The sequence below is a fragment of the Corvus kubaryi genome, unplaced genomic scaffold (assembly GCF_017639235.1).
Source record: "Corvus kubaryi isolate FWS band 111438036 unplaced genomic scaffold, C.kubaryi_AGA036_p1.0 37312, whole genome shotgun sequence".
In the NCBI taxonomy this organism is placed as follows: domain Eukaryota; kingdom Metazoa; phylum Chordata; class Aves; order Passeriformes; family Corvidae; genus Corvus; species Corvus kubaryi.
Genome location: NW_024581098.1, coordinates 181,184 through 197,363, shown reverse-complemented (window position 1 = coordinate 197,363; position 16,180 = coordinate 181,184). Strand labels below are relative to the sequence as shown.

General features: G+C 40.5%; 1 protein-coding gene across 1 annotated transcript in view; it reads left to right on the top strand.

Annotated features, from left to right (window-relative positions):
- The window catches only part of XKR4 (XK related 4), a 223,537-nt gene that overhangs the window by 130,770 nt on the left and 76,587 nt on the right, over nt 1-16,180 (top strand). The window contains exon 2 of the mRNA XM_042029002.1: nt 9,796-9,995. Coding sequence (XP_041884936.1) covers nt 9,796-9,995 — 200 coding nt within the window. The remainder of the gene's footprint in view (nt 1-9,795; nt 9,996-16,180) is intronic.

The following is a 16,180-nucleotide window of genomic DNA, read 5'->3' as shown; positions in this document are numbered from 1 at the left end:
TTGTGAATACTCATGTAAAGGTATTCCCTCTTCCAGATGATGGGTTTGACCATGAGGTTGAGAACTTGCCACTGAACGGTTCCCTTACAAAGCAGTCATGACGTGGCACAGGAGTGCTCAAGGGTATTTACCTCACCAGCTTCTCTGCTGCTCCACCGCAGTGTTGAACCCTTCCTTCTGAACTGTTCATATCAATAAATAGCCCATATCCCTATGGACATGGGATGAGAGATGGATGCTGGGAGAAACTCAGCTGTCCCAGAGGGGCCTGAGCATCTCCCTGTGTGCAATGTAAATAATAAACACTGGTACCCAGGGGAACAGCCTGTCTCCAGACTGCAAGATCTCCAGCCATGGAACGCTGGTTTAAAGAGTGTGCCATGGTACACTTTGCTCCTGTGAAAACAGTGGTAAAATAGGCAAAGGTTCTTAATACCTTATCCTGGTTTTATCCTTGTGTGGTGATGGGATGCTGTCTGGATGCTCCTCCAGAGATCTGGGAAACACACCTGGTACCCCAAGCTGAGAAGCCAGAAACACTGTTCTCCAGCTGTGCCCACTCTTACTCTCCAAGCAGTCATTTCTTCAAGTGCAATCAAATAGGTGATTGGGGGACAGGTGCATCTTCCTTGCCAGTCTTGCATGGCAGGTCTCAGGACCATTTCCAAGGGCTATCATCATAAGTCTGTCAGAGCTGGGTGGAAAACAGGGAAACAATTCAATTCCTTCTGCAGCCCCAGGGGCTGGTGAAGTGAGGATGCCTATGATAATGATTATATTCCTGTGACAGGTGCATGGTACAGATCCTTGGCCATGACTAATTGCCTTTCCAGGGAATGCCTGGAGCTCCTTGGGGGATTCTGTGCTTTTCTGATCCCTGATTCTTCTTGATATTTCCAGACTGAGACGAGGTAAGCCAGGATTCACTTCTTGGGGTGCTTTAGGATGACTAACAGGCAGACAGGCTTAGAAGGAAATGAAAAATATGACATGGGGAGGAAGGGAGGAGAAGAGAAAAAGAAAGTCAGTGTAAACCACTATTGGTTGGGAATCTCAGCTCTTCTTCATAGGACAGAAATAGCCTTCCACTTGGCCACCCTCAAAACTATGTAAGGCTGTGGGGAGGAAACCAGAAGGAGACAGTCACAGAGCAGACTGTGGATCAGGGTTTTAGCTGATCTCTTTAGAGACCCCTGGCATTTACCAACAGAACCACATTTTCATAACATTTTCAGGGAGCAGTGCTTCAGAATGCCCATAAGGACCCTTTCAACAAAGCAGGAAAGCCCTCAGTTTCTAAGAGGTGCAGAGCAGGGCAGATATCTAATCTCTTGGGAAGCTGCTTGCCGTTAGGGGTCTGATCTCACACGGTCAGGGCTGCAGCATTGACAATACGTAAGAAACTCCAGTGTTTCCCACAAGAGGAAACCAAGGAAGCCTCTGAGAACCTCTGAGGCCCAAAGTGATTTCATCAGCTTTTGATGAAGCAGTGCCTGTAGTTAAAGGGCACACAGGTGTGCGATGCCATACAGGAAATGACAGTGCAGTAAAAGTTTCTAGTTTTGCTGCTGAACATGCCTAAATGGCCTTGTCCCCTGATTGAAACAGGAAAGGCAGCTGATATGTAGCACCAGTGGCAATGCCTGGTGAAGAAACTCTGAAAAACAAAGCTATAGACATCTGCAGCATACTGTGAATTTTTTTGTTATTTTACATCTGCGTTCTTCTTTTCAATTTTAGCCATAGTTGATAGTGAAAAAAAATGCACTGATGTTTACTCCTAAAAAGTATCTGGGCAGCATCTAGAGGAGCTGTGGCCAGTGCCTGTGTCATATTTCCTGACAAGGTTATGCCATCCCTGTCACGGGCAGTGGCACCATCAACTGCCTGTCTGATGGGTCCATGGCCACTCAGCTCCATCTGCCCTCTGCCCTTGGTCCCCAGCACTGTAAAAGGGAAAGCTGACCCAGGGATGAGCACCACAGGCATGGTGGGGGCAGCCTGCCACCACAGGACTTCACCAGCTGATTGGGATGCAACAGAGCCTCCAGGCTGACAGGGAGCCCCGGGAGGCAAGTGCATACTGGGAATACCCCAGTTTTGAAAGGAGAAACATGGAGACAATTAAACTAAACAGCAAACTTGTGGGGGTACTTCTGTCTGATCTGGCAGCATGTGACAGGCAGGGTGTGGAGATATCACCTCACTGTGTGCAGAGGCAGAGGGTTTGCTGCCTGTGTCACCTGAATCTGCAGGGTACAGAGAAGGAAGGGACAGTAAATCACTGTAAAGCTAGAGGGGGGCTGGCAGGGGACAGCCCAGCATCCATGCCATTCAGTGCAAGCATCCAGGCTGCACCTCATTCCAGTGCAAGAAGATTTGTTTCCTGGAGAGGGCCTTTGCCTCACACAGGGTTGAATCCCGCCATGGGCTGAGCAGCTGTACCCCAGGGATGAGGGCAGTCATTAGAGGAGCAGGCTACTTCAGGTATTTCTTTAGACCACCCTGCCTTCTCCTCATTAAACCTGGACCTAGTTCAACCTAGTCCTGCCATCCCCCTCCACCACTGGTTCACAAACTGGAGGTCTGCAGTTTGCACATGTCAGGAAAGGAAGGACAGTGCTGGGTATGACTAGTTACAGTTGGGGAATTCACAAAGTAGCTAAATTCAGATGGCCATAAAAATTTAGATGACCATAAAATGCTGCTGTAATACAACTCATGGCCATTTGAGAAGGATCACCCAATCACACAAGATGCCAGGGAATGCTTTATGGGTCGTAATGAAACAGATGTAATCATTTTGTTTATGCTCATAAAGTGCCTTGCTTTATGTTACAGGAAGTAAAGCAGTTATTTTTCTGATATCTTAAATACTGCAAAGTAAAATTAAATACAAAGAGTTGTGGTTTGTTTTTTATCTTTGTAGGGTATGCATATTCTGGAAATAAGCCTATTAGTGTCTCTGATGATGAAATATTCCCCAGTGGGATCTGTCCTCGCATGGATCTCATCTCAGTGACACAGATGAGGATACTGCACTCATAATTTAAAGTAAATTAAGTCCAGACTTTTGACTGCTGGTAAATTGCCAGAACTGTGCTTCGTTGGACAAGTTTTGGTCACTGCTGTGCTCCAGAATGCATTTCAGTTTCCTTTTGCACATTAAACCTTAATGGTCCCATCAAAGATAATTTGATTGGAAAATTAAAAGTTGGCTGGTTTTCCCTTCCTAGAATAAGGAATTAAAACTGAAGGGATTTTTTTGTTTCTTCCGAACAAAAAGAATAAGCATTAGCATGTACTGCTAAGGCAGTAAGTCTTCCTGCTAAAGAAACTTTTTTTTTAACTATTCAGGCACACCTAATAAAAAGGCACATAAGAAGTAAAATAGAACAATCTGTTGTTATTTAACATGGCAAATACTGTTGAGATACAAACACGATTAAGTTTTCTCTGGTAACCAAGCAACAGAAGAAAATACCACTTATCCGAATTGCTGTTTATTCTACTGAATTTTAGCTCTGCAGTAGTGATTTTCATCCTCTACACCTCAAACACAGAAACAACAACTGTTTCTGGTATGGCTGAATTATTTAATATAGTGTTTGATGTAGGGGCAAATTAGGCATCAGAATAAATGTCTAGGACTGCTCCAACTACCCATTAATGACTTTGATCTTCTCAAAAGAGCTTCACTAGATTATGCAACATAAGCAAGCATCCTCTACAGACTTTGGCAATTGCTATAAAATGGACTACATGAGGCATGAAATCAGAATAATTTCATTTTTCCAAAGAATGCAAATGGTGTCTTATTCATGTGTATCATCCTAAGGACCTTTTAGATAAAGCACATGGTAGCAATGTAGTCTTTGACACTTCTAAACTGAGGACTTTCTTCTAGAGCCGTATATATTATCATCAGATGGATAATTTCATTATGGCAAGAATCTGTAGCAAGTGCTCCAAGCCATAGCCAGGCTGGACTCACATATGGCTCTGCATTCACATATGCACATTCTTGTTGTGTACGCTGTCTCAATGAACAGCAGATGAACATAACTTTTCCAATTCTCAAAAATCAGAATTTGTAGCAAAATATTTGCAAAAGTTGTGGGACTGGAAGAAAGGAGGTAAAAGCAAATAGCAAACTTTGGGGTGGGAATCCCAGGGGAGCTCAGAAGACTCAAAGACATTGACTGAGCCAAAGTATGTGCAGCAAGAACAGCTAAGTCCCACATGCCTGGGAACAGCATGTCCACCAGTAATAAGGGTTTGGTTTCTCTGTTTCACTTATTAAAAGCCTCAGCTATCTGTATGAAAAAGAATGGTGTCTATGAAGGATAATGGAGCAGCTTCTGAAATAATGTCTTAGAAGCAATGGGCATAAATGACCCCCAGATAGTATGAAGTAAACTGAGGTAAAACTCAAGCTATGTTAAATCACTGCCAAAAGCATCTTCAGTTTCAATGATACCAGGATATTCACCAAAGGTATTTTATAAAAGAGTAGATGAATTGTAGGCAGGTTGGAAACGTTTAGCACAGGTGCCAGTGGCACCTAAACACTCTTCCAGAATAACTGACTCTGAGGAATTGTCTCCTGTTAGGAAGGTATTCTGGGGGCCTCCTTGCCTGCCTTGTACTGGAGCAAGGCCTGGGAAGAAGTTCCTAAGAACAAGGGAGAAAGGAGTTAGAATTTTCTTCACACAAGAGAAAGGCACGTCCTTCTAATCACAGGCTTCCGAAATATCATCTTGCTGCTGCAGAAAGGTGTAGGTTGGTCAGCTGCCAACTCCTAAGGAATGAACTCTGTATTATTTACATTCATCCTAGTTAATCAAGCAGTGGTTCTACAGTACTTTAAACATGGAAAGCGCTCCTATAAATATTTGGTATTATCGTATAATTACACTACCTCATCTCAATTAAATGCACAAGTAGGCATGCTTTAATCATGTAAGTGAATTGTTACCAGAATTATTTCAAATGTAGGTATCTCAGTCTATGCTGACCATCCTCAAGATTGGTGTGTGAACCTGGAGCAAAATGAAGGTTCTTGATTTTGGAAAGACTGGAGAGCCACTGTCTTATCAGAATGAATGTCTCTTTCCCTAGAACCAAAATACATTTTTTTCCAAATACAAATGTAGGCAATTTTTTTATTTCTATTTGTCTTGCATCTTGGACACCTGTTGTGGACAGCACAAGGAGTAGCCTGGTTTTCTGTTTGGTTTTTTACTTTACTGCCTTCCCTCATTAATATAATGGAAAAAGAATGTCGCTTGTGGTCGTGTCTCAGATTCACGTCCTTCAGGGTTATGCTTTATCAGTGGTCTGTATAGTGTGCTGTGTGATGCACCGAAATAAATTAAAACAATTAAATGCTGAAAATTTCTCTACTTCCTCCAAAGGTTAAGACATTAGGACTCAATAACAATATATATGTTGCCATCTGATTTTCAGTGACATAGTTCTCACTCCGTTGTATTAATTCTAAATATAAGCTTCTTTAAATCAGCATTAACAACCCAAGCAGTGGTCTGTCTTCATTAAAATAAAAAAAAGAGAGAGTAAAAGAGTATTTTAAAATAATACGGTTTTGATATTGCTTTTTCATAGTACATTTCATAGAATCACAGACTGAAAGAATGGTTTGAGTTGGAAGGGATCTTAAAAATCATCCAGTTCCAATTCCCTGCCATCAGCAGGGACAGCTTCCTCTAGACCAGGTTGCTTAAAGCCCCATCTAGTCTGGCGTTGAACACTTTCAGGCACGGGCCATCCACAGTTTCTCTGGGCAACCTCTTCCAGTGTCTCACCACCCTCACAATGAATAATTTCTGTCTTATATCTAATTTAAACCTACCCTTTTTCAGTTTGAAGCCATAATCGCTTGTCCTACATGCCTTTGTAAGAAGTCCCTCTCCAGCTTTCTGGTACTCCAGCTTCAGGTACTGGAAGGCCACAATAAGGTCTCCCTGGAGCCTTCTCTTCCCCAGGCTGAGCAACCTCAACTCTGAGCCTGACTTAATGGGAGAGGTTTCATAGTCTTCTAACTGCAAAATCTCTAAGAAACTCTAAGTTTTTCTCCACAAACAAGGGAACTATGAAATTGTAGGATCTTTTTGTGGAGTGCTTAGAGTGGTGGGGTTTTTTTTGATTTTACTCTTCTAGTGAAATAAATTTTAATGGACTATCTTGATTTATTAGACAAAGTAGTTACTTTATTAGATGGCAGTATTGTTACCACACTTTCCATTCCTGCTTCTTTTCCATTTTTTGTCTGGTGTTCTAACCCTCAATTCTTCACTCTTTTTCATCTTTTTTCCTATCATTTAAATGCTATTTGGGAACATGGACAGGCAGTTTTTGTGTATTTGTAAGGAACCGGCAGACGACTGTAGTTGACTGAATGCAATCACAACCAAAATAATAACATTCACACCCGCTCTTTCAGGTTCATTGACATCAATTTACCCCACAATAAACCTAAGACATTTTCTAATGCAGAAGTCTTTACTACTTCTTCCTATATCTTTCTGGAATAACTGTATATAAGACTCGCAACCTGGACTCACATAAAAATGTGAATTTCCACCAAAACAATACCAGAACACCAAAATATAAAAAGCCTTTAAATCAGGAACTACCTCTGACTGTGTCTGTATGGCATTTGCTGACAATAGACCTTCAGTGAGGGTGTCTAAAGTGGAATTACATAATCCATATATATATATAATGGAATGTGTCATTACTGCAGTGTTAAGCTATATTTGGAAGCCACTACAACAAAGCACTTTCTCCCATTTTTTTCCCTTCTATTTCACTATCAGAAAAAAGTGTCTTTGATATATGAATCATTTTATGAGACCATCTTTTATTTTAATAACTGCTAATTTGCACACCTAACATCAATTGCTGGTGCAGTTAATTGTGGATGCAAATCAGAATGTTTAGCTGTCTAATCACCTGATTGTGCCTATAAATCAGTGACAGTAATTATGTGTGTAAATGCTCATTTCAGCCTGAAGTTAATTTGGCCAAAATTGAAAGGACAGGAAAAATATACCACTCTAGGCTGAAATTTGGTCCTCAGTGTGTAAAAACAGAAAGTATCTTCCTCCTCTACATCTTGTGTTTAAACTGCAGAGAGCTAAATAGACAAAGAGCAATGATTCCCCAGTCCCCAATAACTCACTGCCAGTGTTTCACAATAAAGTGCAATGGGAGAGGAAATATTTCCATACAGGTTCATTAATCACAACATATTTGCCATGCACAACCACTCTGCAGAACAGGTAAAGAACCCTAGGGGTCCTCACCTGCCACAGTATGTCATTTTTTTAATAGGAAAAGTATTTTTTGTGCAAATGCTGTAGAACCAAAGTTGCAGATGGCTCCACTGGCAGAGCTAGAGCCTCCTGGCACAGCCTTCAGCAGCCACAGCTCCTTTAGGAATTTATATCAAGGGTTAGTGTTACCTTAAAAGAAGGATGTTGAAGATGCTCCCACTATGTGCAATATTCCAAGGTGTGCCCCTCAGGAGGACATGTTAGGCAGGACAAACAAAGCCCACCCAAACAATAAACTGCAGGAGGAAATACAAGCCTTACCTGTCCCTGTTGTGCTGCAGGACTTTAATGAGAGGTCTAGGAACAATTAAATGGATTGTGACTGAGAACCTGTGGGTCCAATGGACCCCATTAACAGAACTGTACAGCAAAAGATGCCTTTCCAGCTCAGTGGCTTTCAGACCTGGGCAGCAGGCCATTTCACTTTACCTAACCCCAAGGACACCACAGAGCCCCAGTTACCCCATCACACTCTGACCCATCTAGACCTGCTCAGTGTTTTGCATGAGAGTTACAGTTGGCTTCTTGTTTACTGTACCTCTGTGGTCTCAATCTCAATGAGCAGTTCACTGCTGCTTCACTCCCACATGGGACTTTGATAAAATTCAAAGCCACCTGGTGTGATTTTAATTTAAATGTGAGGTTAATGTGTTTTCCTTTTATATTGCTATGATGTGCATTGTCAAGAGAACTGCTGCAGGCTCAGATCTGTCCTCTCAGCTGTTTCTCTGTGCTACTCCCTGGTTTTGTCTGGTGAATATTCCTGGATAAAAACTGCTGCTCTGAAGTAGAATGTGCATTGGGTAGAAGAGTGCATTGGGTACTAGGGTTCATTGGGACATTCTTCAAGGGGGCCACCAAGTCTCAGGCTCTTTGTGAGTCAGAGGCCAAAAGTCTTCTCATCAGCATAAGACACTTCCAGAGTTAGAGCTGAACAGTGTAGAGATTAAAGGTTGCGTGCAACTTTTTTAAAAAGAGATTTCACAATTCACCATGCTCCACCAGTTATGAAAAGGGTTTTAAGACAAGAACTTGTGGAAAGAAGAAGTACTGAAATAATTTATCTCAACTAATTAGAACAATTCGTATTGAAAGTGGTTAAAATTTACTAAACTTTTTCTAATTATAAAATAGGATCTCACTTTAAAAAATTGCTGTGAAAACATATTAAAAGTATCATAAGAAAATTCTGTCAGGAAGATGAAAGATACATCAAGAAAAAGAGAAACAAAAATCTACAGCAGTTAGTAGCCCACCAGGGCATTACAGTAGGACACAAGGCACCCTGATGCAAGACAACACCTTAATCGTCAGAATTTTTCATTAAGTGAGACTGGGAGTTTTTTCAGCCAGCGTTAATTAGTTTGGAATTAAAATTGTAGGAACAATGTGGGAACTTTTCTGACACAGACTAACTGAGATCAGATCACAATAACAGAGCAGATCAAAGGCCACCCAGAGTGATCACTCTGCTGTGACTCAGGTGTGTCAAGGGACGCTGCTGCAAGCTCTGCAAGGGTCACCACAGGCATCACAGCATCTGGGTACTGGCCTTCAGAAGACACCCCTTGCTTCCTAAAACCACTCATTACTCCTGCACCCACCAAAATCTACTTTATGGTCTGGTTACCAGGTGTTTTTCCTGCTGATTGCACAGGCCGCAAGAGCTGACATGCTTTGACAATTGCTCCCTTTATCTGCTGGTTACTACTGGGAGCAGCATCAGCCTGGTGGGTTCCTGGCTCCTGCTGCTTCTTACTGCTACTGCTGCATGGGAGCTACCATAGTTGAGTCATTTCTGATCTCCAAGGGAATCCACAGCCAGATCTCCACGCCTCCCAAAATAGGAACTCACAGCTACATCTCCTCTCCAACTGAAATAATCAAATGATGAGGAAAAAAAACCCTATATATTTGGCAGTATCTGAAATATAGTACTCAGTGCATTAGATGGGTGGGAAAGCAGGACAATAAGCTCAGCCATGGCAGGGCTCCAGGCTAAGACCACCCCAGACTTGCAGTGCAGGTGGTCCTCCAAGTCCTAATAGAGCCATGCGGAAGGAGATTAGTTCTTTGCAGGTTCTCATTTAAGAGAATTTAAGAGTTTTGTTCCCCTCATTATTGAAAAACCTCTGAGGAAGGCCATATAATCAAGATACCCCCCTTATAGTTCAAATTAGAAGACTGGGTCCTTGAAAAAAATACTATTTAACAAATAAGACAATGCTAAGCTTTTTTAATGGCCTTATAAAGGCTAGTCTTGTCTTCAGTTTCATTTACTCTTATCAGATCAACTATTATAAATTTAAATACAACAATCTTTTAAAATATATGTTCATTCTTTCGAAGTACATTGAACAAAATGTTATTTGCAGGCAGAACTATAACTTGTAAAATATCATTCTGTGCTTCCATAACCACTCTCTTTCATTTCCAGGTATTTTCACACGATGTACTTGGGTATCCGGAGTCGACAAAGCGGAGAGAATGACAGATGGCGGTTTTATTGGAAAATGGTGTATGAGTATGCAGATGTGAGTATGCTGCATTTGCTAGCCACCTTTCTGGAAAGTGCACCACAGCTGGTCCTGCAACTCTGTATTGTTGTACAGACTCGTACACTCCAGGCTCTCCAAGGTAGGGGTTCATTTAATCTATTTATTTTTTATAATTTTTGGAAGATGTAATTTCCACACAGAGATATTTATCCTTCTTTCAAACTGCCATGTGCCTTGTAGTCCTGGCATAAGAGCAGATCTTGCCTGCTAGCTGCTATTTAGCTGTTAACAATAACTCTGTTAAGAAAACCTGTGTTATTAGAGGTTTTTTTAGCCTTTCTTAGTGGCCCTGGGCTGTGGGTAGGATTTATAATGTTTTGCTTTCTGCATGTCCTTGTGTAATAGAAGAGCTCTTCTGATTCTCCACGGGGCCAATGTGAAAATTGCATCAATCAAACTATTGCTCTTCTCCCTATGCTTTTTTCTGTGAATGTACAAAACCCTGCAAACTGCAGTAATGAGGTTCATATGGCATTAAGCAAAACAGGAGATGGCACAGGAGATAACAGCAATTCTGTGAAGAAACGCCGATGTTTATGCCCATCAGTTCTTGGCCATGGTTATCTGAAATAATACAAATCATCTCTCTAGCAGTACTCATTCCTTCACACTCTGGGTTTCATTCTAAGGTTGATGCTTTCAGCAAATGTGGCTACTTCTTTAAAATGGTAAATGCATGCATATGTCCTGCTATATGGCTTTGTCAGTGATACAGTTATTAGAATATCTTATTCACTACTGCTTTTTTCGTGCTGCTTTTGGCTACCTGACAGCTGTCCTTTTGTATTGTGCCATTGTTTTGCCTTATGGCTGCACCTGGACAGAAGTTTTTTTTGCAAGGGAATGAAGTGAATGAGATCTTGGGATCCAGAAGATGACAAAAATGTCGTGAGGCAGTGAGGAGGGAAGGGAGAAGGGAAGAATCAGAGGGACAGAGAGAGGAAGGAAATGCAGAATTTTTGTCATTTGTTTTAAGCTCATGTGCTTACCACTGTACAAGACAAAAATATGCCAGCACCAAGAAAATTTTGGGTCTGGTTAGCTTATTATGAGTAACATGCAGTGAGACTGATAGGGTAAAAAAGGATTGGGCACAAATGGATAAGTGTGAAGATCTTGATCCTGGGCAGTTTCCTGTGGATAAATCAGAGGATTTACCTTTACAGTGCTCTGAACCGTCATGTAATAAAGAGCTGTCCTTCTTCCTATGTTTTTGTTTCATTAGTTCTATAACTCTGCCACCTTAATGGGAAAAGAAAACCAAAGTTTCTATTTTAATTAGTTGGTGCTCTGTACAAGGAAGTTTGCCTAAGCACTTCCTACAACTATTCCTCAAAATGATGACACTAAGTTCAAACTATTATCATTGAGGAGAATGTATTATCACTTCAAGATTTTTCTCCCCAGAAAAAGAGAGCCCAGAAAGAGACTTAGGAGAAGAACATAGACAGAATACTGTATGGTCAGCTTTAATTTAGCTATCTTCATAAACTATTAATACAGAATGCCTCTCATCCTCATTTTAGTGCAATAACAGATCTCTCTCTGAGAAACGTGCCTGGTGAGTAGGCACTAAGTCTGTGATACACTCTGCAAGTGGTTGTTAATTAGAGAAGACCTGAAATGCTTCCATTTAAGAGGCAAAAATTGTTCCTGCAGCCTGCAATCAGCTCTGTGAAACCTATGTATCAGAAACCAGAAAGTAGTAAAACTATAATTATGGATTTCAGCTGAAAAGGTTGAAATTATTTACTTATGCTCTCTTCCCCCATTTTCTTCCAAATTCCACAGAGAAAAGGATCCATTAAAAAAAAACCTAAGAAAATTAAACAAGGTTGTAGTATTTTCTTAAAAAGTAGTACCGTTATATTCTCATGATAAAAGCTAGTAAGTTTTAGCATCTTGCCAGCTGTGAAAATCCTTTCTCTGTTCTCTCTTTTTTCTTAAAGAAATGATAAGGATAATGCATTGCACCATAGGATGGTGGATTAGCTGTGAGGCTGCATAAGAAGACCATAATTCGTCTCAGTGGTATCATGCTACAAATGGGTGTTTTAAAAGGCCCAGCCATAAGGTGTCTGCTTCAGCTGGCTGTCCACTCACTGAGCCTGTTAGAGAGATTTCTAACATGGATCAATAAACAGGGTGTTTGATTGATTTTCTCTGTTTAGGGAATGCTACTTGTTTTTTATTGTTGTTCTTTTAGTTCTCTGTCCCACAGGACAAAGTTATTATGAGAATTGTTAAGTGGCCTCGCTGATCCATGTTCTTAAAGGTATATGACTTTCACAAACCACAAATTTGGCATGGGAAATGAATGGTCTGTATGCAGGGTATTTCTAATATTAATCTATTAATGACTGAAAGAAAAACCTTTAAGTATTTTTATTTATGAAATTCTATATTTTCAATTCCAAATGCAACAAAATAACATCATTCCCAACAGGAGAACGCTATCAGCATTACTGAAGGTTCCAAGTTTTTTGCAGTGGGTGTTGGCTTGGTTCAGATTATTTCTTATTTCAGTAACTAAGCCCTGCTAATCAAGGTAATAAATACGTGCAGACGTGTACATGCATCCTTATGGGGATCAGGAAAAATTTTGTGCAACGTTTGCAAAACCTTCCCTCTCAATCTCCTGTGCACTGCAGTGAGGACCACTTCAAAAGCCCAGACGATGCACCACAGGGATCCTTTAGCACTTGCCTGGCCTCCCCAAGCATGAATTTAAAAACTGCAGTGTAAGCTTCTAGCAAGGATTGTGTACCACCCTATCATGACCCTGCAGCAGAGAAAGGCTTGTGTGGGAGGCCATTGACAGTCATTATGGAGTGGCATCTCTCTTCTGCATCCTCATCCAGAGATATCTGAGTATTAATAAAGCAACAGCTAAATTATTATCTAAAAATATGATTCTTCTTTAAGATTTTGTCAAAACTGGCACATTTAGAGGCAATGTTCGTTCTTAGGTCCCACCTGAGTGGAAGGAATGAAATTGCTTTTGGGGGAAGCTGATGATTTCTAGGTGCTAATTTCTCAGGAAGATAAACAACTTCAGTTTGATGGTGGACTAAGCTGGAGCTGTGCTTATGCCCCTATTACCTCCACCTTTTACACTCTGGTGATTCCTTTGAGTTTGAAGAAATATCTACTCTCTCGAAGGCTGACTGATGTGCCTTGAAATAAGTAATTCCTTCCTCTTTTCCTCATGGGAGTCTGTTTCTCCTGCTTTTGCTCTGAGTACAGGGATGGGGGATGTCACACAATGGGTAATGCTAGCCCTGGGGTGGCAAGGGAGGACACAGCATCAGGGTAGATAAGGAAGGTCAGGGCTGTCCCTTTATGTGGCATCTTGTCTTGGAATCCTGCCCACAGACTAGCAGTCGTCCCTAGGCACTCTCCTTTTACTTACTTCGGTTTTCCCACTATGCCATTTCATTTTAAAAGGCTTCTCATGTTAAAATGAGTAAACACCAGCAAGCAAAAAGTCCTGCTGGTCATCTGATTGGAAAGAGACTCGCACTGGTTATCACACAGATACTACTTTCCTATTTGAGGGTATGGTGTTCTAACTACACCTAGATGAGCAGATAGAAAGGATTACTCCCTGGATTTACCACAGATTTCATTATTTATACTGTATTAATTAACACATTGCCTAAATTATAGATTAGCTTCTCATTCCTGTTTACTGCATTGACAATTTTTTCTTCATCAGCCCCTGGGGGGTTTGTTCTGGCTTCTCTGTACAGTGCTATTAATCAAAGTCTCTATCAAAGTTTAATCAAAGTCTAATCAAAGTTTATGTCATATAAAGCTGCATTTCTTAATGGGAACTGGCAGTAGTGCCCAAGCAAAATGAAAAGTTCAGACCCATTTATAAATTCATCAAGTTTCATTGAAGTCACCACATACAACAGAGCTACTGGATTCTGCTGAAAACGCATTTCCAGGGAATCTCTCTGGCCAAACATTTGCCCATTTTCTACCAACTCTGTTGGGAACCCTGCACTGTTCATATGCTGACACCGCAGCCAGTGTACAAAAGTTCACAGTGCCACCAAGCATCATTCTCCAGTCCTTCTACTCCAAACAAATTGCTGCTCCTGCCTGAGCTGAAGAAGAAGCTCAGAGACTTGATAGCAGTTTATGACATGGCTGATAGGTCCTAACTTTATCTGGCAGAAGCAAATTGTGTTGTTAGCTAGTTCATTAAAAAAATCTTCTGGCAAAGCTCCACGTTGTGCATCAGGAACTCAGACTTTTCATATCAGCCCAGTAAACTGAAAATCATTTAAGGCAGCAATTTTTTTGTGTTACACTTTTGCATGGCTTTTCTTTTTTGTTACCTTCACAGCAATTTTGGATTGCTCTGTAAAATGCTGCCTACATTTGCAGTGCACTGTAAATAAATAAATAAATACATACATACATACATAAAAATAATTCTGATGCAATGTCTTATACAATTCAATGTATATTTGTATGGAAATAAGGGGCAGCACTTAAGTTCTGGGCAAGCTGCCATTACTTTTCTCTATGTTGTCAAGGTTCTGCACCACTGCAGTTCAGCACCCAGCCTTTCCAGAGAGAAACTAAACCAGAGCCACCTATAGTTACAGATTCTGCTTGAAACTTGGCAAAACAGATTTCCAGTGACAAGGATCAGCAAGTATGATACACTATGGAGGAGATGTGTTTTCTGCAAATGACTATTAAACTGATCTGCAGGTCCTTTTGCAAATTTTAAAAATGTTATCTTGTGCTCATTAGGATAGAGCCATCATGTTAGCATACCCTTGTTTCTGACAGTACAGGAGAGGACTTCCTGAAGGCGATTATGTCACATAATCAGTTTCATAACCTGATTACAATCTTAAAACTAGTTATACCCTTAGTATCTAATATACCAGTTGAAAGTTTAATTCTCTGATTGATAGAGACCTACTGATGCCTGTCCTGGCTTTTAATTCTATCAGCAGTCTGTCCATATTTACTCTTGTGCCATCCTTGTTTTTACACTCTTTCCCCAAGGAAATGAGGGTCATACAATTATATTGCCCATTTCTGTGCTTCAGTCCTGCTTTTAAGAACTTCTGATCCATTGCAATATTTCAATCAAGTATAAGAGAATAGCCGACGTCTCAGAGATAATTATGATTTTTCAAATGTTGTGAAAAAAACAGTCAATACAAAGAAAAAATAAATTAAAATAATTATTATTAAAAAAAAATTTAAGAGAACCTCCACTACAGGGTAAAGCAGGCAGTCTTCAGCCAATATTTTTTTTAATACATACCGGCCACCAGTCATCCCAAATATGCATCCTTCCAGACAAGGAATTGCACTGCTTTCCCCTGCCCAGTGGGACTATTGCGAGTGACAAATGGGATTAGGGAATAAGATATACTTTGATGGGAAAGTAAGAATCATTCCTCCTGCTGTGCATTCTCTCATCTCATGAGAGATTCTGAATTCTCTTCATAGACTTTTTCTTCATCAGTCCCAGTCTGAATTCATCTTTGGTATATACAGATGACCAAGACTGCACAGAAGACTCCAGATGACATTTATCCAGAGCCCCCATATTTCTCATGGCAATATCTCACTAGGTATGATCTAGGGTTGTAATTCCCTGTTCACTCACGTATTGTTCTAGTTAATCCTAGTTTTTTCATGATCTTTTAAAACACACAGGGTCTTCTGGTGTCATGTCACTGATGACGCTTCGATTGCATTAAAAAATGTTAGCAACTAAATGCATGTAATGAAATTTCATCTCTTTTCTACTTTTCCAGCCTGCAGGGTGCCCCTGATTTTTCCACATACCACTTTCCTTTCCTATATTGACAATGTCTCCCAAACACTTACTAGTATGTTACATTTTAAACAAAGGTCATTAAGAGAAATTTTTGAACAAGATTGGTTCCAAGTATAATCAGGATTGGAAAAGGTAACAGTAACTCTACTCCACCCCAAGGGTTCTTTCTTAACATTTCAACATAATCTGCAGTATCTTTGTTTAAATAGCTCCTTTACCTGCCTTATTTCTCTTCTACTATTCCCTAACCTCTCAAACTACTCACCAGTACTTTCCCATTAGCATTGTAGTCACCATTCTGCCATTTGATAGATTAGATCTGCCACATTTTACTTGTTGAGAAAGGGGTTATAAAAGAAAGATATATAGAGAGATGTTCTAGACTCTGTGGCTCTTTTATGATCTACTTCTTTTTTAACATATCCATTATTTTTCATACACTT